Source organism: Jatropha curcas, chromosome 2 (genome assembly GCF_041381405.1).
Source record: "Jatropha curcas cultivar XTBG-Jc1 chromosome 2, XTBG_Jcur_1.0, whole genome shotgun sequence".
NCBI classification, from domain to species: domain Eukaryota; kingdom Viridiplantae; phylum Streptophyta; class Magnoliopsida; order Malpighiales; family Euphorbiaceae; genus Jatropha; species Jatropha curcas.
In genome coordinates this window covers 30,772,069-30,778,068 of record NC_143152.1, presented here as the reverse complement: position 1 = coordinate 30,778,068, position 6,000 = coordinate 30,772,069, and the positions used below count along the sequence as shown (strand labels likewise).

General features: G+C 28.8%; 1 protein-coding gene across 1 annotated transcript; it reads left to right on the top strand.

Annotated features, from left to right (window-relative positions):
* Positions 1-2,867: 2,867 nt before the first annotated feature.
* Positions 2,868-3,943, top strand: LOC105647872 (uncharacterized). The gene has a single exon (XM_012234096.4). It carries the CDS (start codon positions 2,918-2,920, stop codon positions 3,590-3,592), a length of 675 nt encoding a protein of 224 aa, XP_012089486.1. The 5' UTR covers positions 2,868-2,917; the 3' UTR covers positions 3,593-3,943.
* Positions 3,944-6,000: the final 2,057 nt, after the last annotated feature.

The following is a 6,000-nucleotide window of genomic DNA, read 5'->3' as shown; positions in this document are numbered from 1 at the left end:
TGTTATTGTTGATGCTTGAAAACTAAAAGAAATTTCCTATCACAAATAGTGGGCTTTAAGACTTCCATGGATTTAGTTTACGGTCCATGGACCGTCTTATTGAGCTTTCCTCTCTCTATGTAAAATCTGGTTCAGGCCCATGTAGAAATCACTCTTGGGCCAGGAGTGTGCAAATCGTTTTATCGATTTCATCGGTTGGATTCTACTTTCGATTTTGACTCGTTTCTATCCTTAATTTGGTTTTATTTTAAATTTTAAGCCCATTTATTTCCAAAAATAATTTATTTAAAAAATATTTTCATATTTTCTGATATTTGAGCCCTCAGAAAAATCAGTTAATTTCTTGATTAAAGATAAAACTAAATCATTTTAAAGGATTTCATCCTTGAAATAATGAAACATATTTCAAAATATGATATATTTATTATTACATCTAATCCATAATATTTGTCATATTTTGAATTTTACTTTCCCTTAAGATAATCGTTAAATTGATCAAAGTTACAATAGATTATTGAATGAATTGATTATAATACTCTTGATTTAATTCTAATTCTTTAGAAAAATCATTAAATTGGAGTAATAATTATTGATCATATACAAAAAGTAAATATGAAAAAAAAAAAGATTTATTACCCATTGAAACCACAAATGTTATAAATATTTTGGAATAAAATATTTTCTCAAATGTAATAAATATTATAGAATGGAGATAATACAATCTTACAAATTTTACATTTTTATTAATCAATAATTATCAGTAGCCACCATCACCATTAGTTATCACAATTCGCCATCAGCGATGTCAATTTATTATTTTTTATTCATTTTTCTCATAATCAATAATAAATTTTTTAAACAGCGTAACATTTTTATAATAAAAAATATTTTTAGGGTTTGTAAATTGACATTTTTAATTTTTAACTAATTTTTAATATTATAACCACATAGCGAAAAATAAATTATTTTAAAATTTTCAAAAAATTAATTTTGTTGAAAAACATTTTTTAAAATAAGTTTTTTTTTGAAAGAAATAAAAGCTTTAAAGTTTTCAATCTAACATAATGATTGAAATAATTTAACTGAACAAAAAAAATTATTTTTCTTATTAAAATTAAAAAAAACCACGCAAATATTTTAAATGAAATAAAATCGAAATTACATCAAATATCTTAATAATTAAATTGAATTAATCAATTAAAATCGAAATCACATCAATATCTTAAAAATTAAACCGAACTAATTATTTATGCCTTTCTTTTTTTTTTTTCTTATTCCCATTTAGATCTGTGGGACGAGCTTTTTTCTTTTGTTTTTTATTTTTTATTTTTATATAAAGAAAAGCTTTATCCTGCTCGTCCAAAGCAATTGCTGTATACAATAGAGCTGTACCATAGGGAGTGACTCTTTGTTTTCTTAAAAACATATATATCTTTATAATTGACCTCGAGACCTTTCCAGAAAAAGTTCCAAATTTTAATAATGTCCTTTATGTTTATTCAATAATATAATGACAAATCTTAACATTTATTGCTATTTTCTTCCCAATAAGATTGGAGCTTGAAATTCATGCTCCAAAATACTTCAGTAATTACTACAGATGTTTAATAATCAAGGAGTCTTTTCAAACATAAATTAGGATATTTTTTTCTGTTTTTACGTATATTCCGATATGTATTTTGTTGGATTTAATTTTCTATTGTGGGCTTAATATGTAAAATTAAATATATACAGCAGTCCAATTGTAAAGTCAATTTTAAATGTGGTCTTGATTGTGAATAATTGACTATTGAGGTATCAACTAATTATAGATATTAAGTGTAGAGACCATTATATAATTCCTATTTCTTTAAAGGACCGAAATAGGAATTGTACTAACCCTACAGGTATATAAAGGTCGTGGTCCCAGAGGAGTGGAATACGATTCAGTTTTACGTTCCTTTCGTATTGCTTCCGCTAAATCGATTCTTCAATTCTCTGGAAGGCTGCAAACCTAATTCTACACATCAAGATCGACAAACAACGATGTCAGGTACGCAACCTTTTTCTTATTCAATCTATTTTGTTGAATCTAGTGATTTGCACGATCTAGGTTATTGTGGAATTATTTGAGATTAATTATTAACATATTTCACGCTTTCGTTTATGTATGTGTTCATCTAAACGTATATCGATAAAGAATATTTTCTTTTTATTATCATTATTTTCTTTTGATATTCACAGTGAAGATATTTTTCAGATATATTTTTTAAAATAATACATAATATGCTAATTGTTGACAACTGGAGTACACATTCTCATAAATTGGCTGCAGGCTTGACAGACCTTGAGCTGACTGAGGATGTAGAATTCTGATATAATCCTTCCTGATAAGTTCTATACAACAAGACCACAGTGGCTTTCTCTAACACCGACTTATCTATTTTCTTGTTATTTTACTCGCAAACCAATTAACCCTTATCCACCATCAAAGGCCAAGACCCTTTAAAGTTTCTCGGCAGAGTCTAAAGAAAAAAAAAAAAAAAAAAAGAAAATTGGAAAACCCAATCAGTTATGAAAAGTCATAAATAAAGGAAAACTTTCTTGGGAAAGAAAAATAGCAAAAGGAAATTAAGCTCCTTCAAGCAAAAGGAAATTAAGGAATTCCCGACAGGTGTGTTTTTGACTATTGCTACTTGTCCCTTTACATATCCAAACCAAGCACAATCACCTCGCTATGGCTTTACACGTGTCAAAAACCCAGTTAATCTGTACAGAGAACTCCATTACCGGTTTTGCTTACTTGGCATTAAGACAATGACACGTCTCTAATATCTCAACATTATATTATCAACCAGAACACTTCACATCACCATAAACCCCTGCAGAGTGAGAAAGGAATCAGGAAAAGAGAAAATTTATAGTTATAGTTATATCCATGGAAAAAGAAGCAAATGAAAAGAAACCCTGCATGAGAAGATCAAGAAAAGGGTGCATGAAAGGGAAAGGAGGACCAGAAAATGCACTATGTACTTACAGAGGAGTAAGGCAGAGAACATGGGGAAAATGGGTTGCTGAAATAAGAGAACCAAATAGAGGTAATAGAATTTGGTTAGGTACTTTCAATACGTCAGATGAAGCAGCTAGGGCTTATGATCAAGCTGCCCTTAAACTTTATGGCTCTTCTGCTACCCTAAACTTGCCACAGTACTGCTTTAACCTACCAATAGGTACTGCTAGTAACAGCAATATTAGTGCCGGTACATGTCAAAATGTTATTGGCAGCTCTAATAATGAAGAAATTAGCAGTTCATGTGCTAGTATGTGTCAAGATCTTATTGGAAGCTGTAGTAGTGAAGTAATTACTGGCGGGGCAAGGAATTCTAATACATGTGCAATTGGTTGTGAGAGTTGTTCAAGTTCTTCATGTTTAATTGGAGGATTAGGGGATAATGATTTTTACTGGCCTCAAGATGAGTTGGACATTGAGAATCATTTCATGGATAATACTTTTTTTGGAGGTGCTGGAATCGGTGGAGGTACTGGAATCGGTGGAGATGGGTTCAGCTGGGATGGATCTGGAAATACATGGGGAGGTGCATGGGGCTTTTGATTTAGGATAGCATATACCAAACCAATCCGTGGAAAAATTTTTCAGATACTGTTACTGTTGTCAAGAGTTGAAATGGTAGGATAGAAGTTCTTGGTTTTAAGTTCTCCATGATCTGCCTAATAATAGATCTAGATTAACCAGGTTAATGCAGTTAGGACATTGGATGGTTAAAAATCAAAATAAAAAAATCTCGTATGATCAGAAGAACTATTATGCTGAAAGGAGGTTACTCTATTTATTCATTAAACTTTTTTTGGCGTTAGTAATATTATGGGAAACTTACAGAAATAGTCACTCCAATGTACATTTATTATCAATAAGATTGTGTAATATTAATTTGTTATTTTTTCATCGTTGAACTCTAATGTTCGTCCAAATCAAGATATGTTTGCATACGATAATTTCAAATGATAGAATTTTAATTTTGTTTAAGTTCAAATATTTTGGACGAGAATAATTTTTCTTTTATTAACTAATGATTCATAAATATAACTAAAAACAAAATTGTAACTTAGGAATTGTATTTAAATAAAAAGGTGAATGGATGAAGTTTCTATTAGCAACTGTTTTTATTTAATCAAACTTGCGTGATTAGAGTATAAAATGTTAGTATAATGAAAGACTTTTAAAACAATTAATAGTTATTAAAACATGTAATAATTATAATTAATCTTATTAAATAGTGAAATTAATTAAATATAAAATTTAAATTGTTATATTTTGGGATGTATTGGTTCTTTTTTTGGAAAGAGCAACGAATTCGCTGGCTGACAGCTTGATTTGTAAATTAATTGCGGGCGTATCAGGTCTGTGAAATAGACCAATTGAGGAATTAGAGTGCGTTTAATCTGACTTCTAGGCTGTGGATTAGATCCACGGTAAACGTTTCATCGGTTGTGCAATTAAAATAAATTTGAGTAAAGGAAATTATAAAGAGAGTCTGATAGTTTGAAAAAGTAAAAATGAATTTGATTACTTGAATTGAAATGAAAACTTGTAATTGCAGGAAACATAAATAAACCGTGCTTAGGAAAAAATAAAGACAATGCTCTGAAAACAAAATTGCTTGACTGTTGGAGAATTTGATTTGATTTGTTAAATTCATCAGAGAATTTGGTTAGACCTATATTGTGGTTCCCTTGCTCCTTTTATAAGCTTCACATGTGATTACCAAAATGATCAACTACATACGTTCCCATTAAGTCCTTTGGTGTCCCACCTTCATGTACATGAACAGCTGCTTGAGGAATGCTTGCTCAACTGGAGATCACTAATCCTTTATCTCTTCCAATTAATTAATCAATTAATAACTCAAAACAACATCAATTGGGTCTCAATTAATTAAACATCTAAGTCCAAAACCAAAAAATCACGAAATGGATTCAACAGAATATCAATTAACTTAATATGTTGAATATTCAATGAGATCGAGTTCAATGATTTGAGTAGGATGAATACATGGGTTCCGAACGGATATAATTATAAATATGCATTTTAGATTATGATTTAAATCTAATAGAATGTTATGAATCTTTACTTTTCTTATTCTTAGAAATGAAGAAATATATATATTTTTTTTAATTTTTAAACGGATTTGTACATTAAATATGCGATTGTAATTGCGTGGATACTCAATCCGCTATCATTTTAATTATATATATATTTTTTTTCATTAAAACTATTATATATATTTTTTTTCATTAAAACTATTATAAATCTATCACTAATTTAATGAAAGTCTTTTATACGAAAATGATTATGTTCTTCACAATGTTATTTCGGTTTGGAGTTTTATAAATAATTTTAAAAGAAAAAACCTAGGGTAATGGCATGTATTCATATACATTGCACACGGGCTTGGTCGGAGCAAATTGGATGCAACTTTCCACTCAAATCCAGCCCATCATCATAGTATATATAAATATATAACAAGTCCTCAAATTATTTTCTATCTATAGTACGGTGATTCATCAATTAAATATTGATGAATTTAAAAATGACGAATTGAAGAATATAATGAGTGTATATATGATCCGACACTAAATTCAGATTCAAATGCCCATTTCTTATAAAAAAAAAAAAGTGTAGATAAATATTTTTTTAAAAATAAATTTAAGAATACAATACCCTCGAATTAACCTATATTAAGAAATTACCTTTAAATACTAAGACCATAACCATAAATCAAACTTTGATCAATAAGGAATTCACACAAATTAATCCTTGAAAATAAGCAATACTCTAATTTTATGAATTCCTATGTTCTTGTATTCCATCTAATTTTATATGATATAGCTTGACCACCAAATGTCCATTTGAAAGCAAACCGCGAGGCTATAAAGAAACATTAGATTATAGTAAACTAAATATTAATATTTTTACTAATAGGGAAATTTAGTGATAAGAAT

Bases quoted from the DNA above. Each gene is read 5' to 3' on its own strand.
- LOC105647872 (XM_012234096.4), top strand. From the start codon at position 2,918: ATGGAAAAAGAAGCAAATGAAAAGAAACCCTGCATGAGAAGATCAAGA.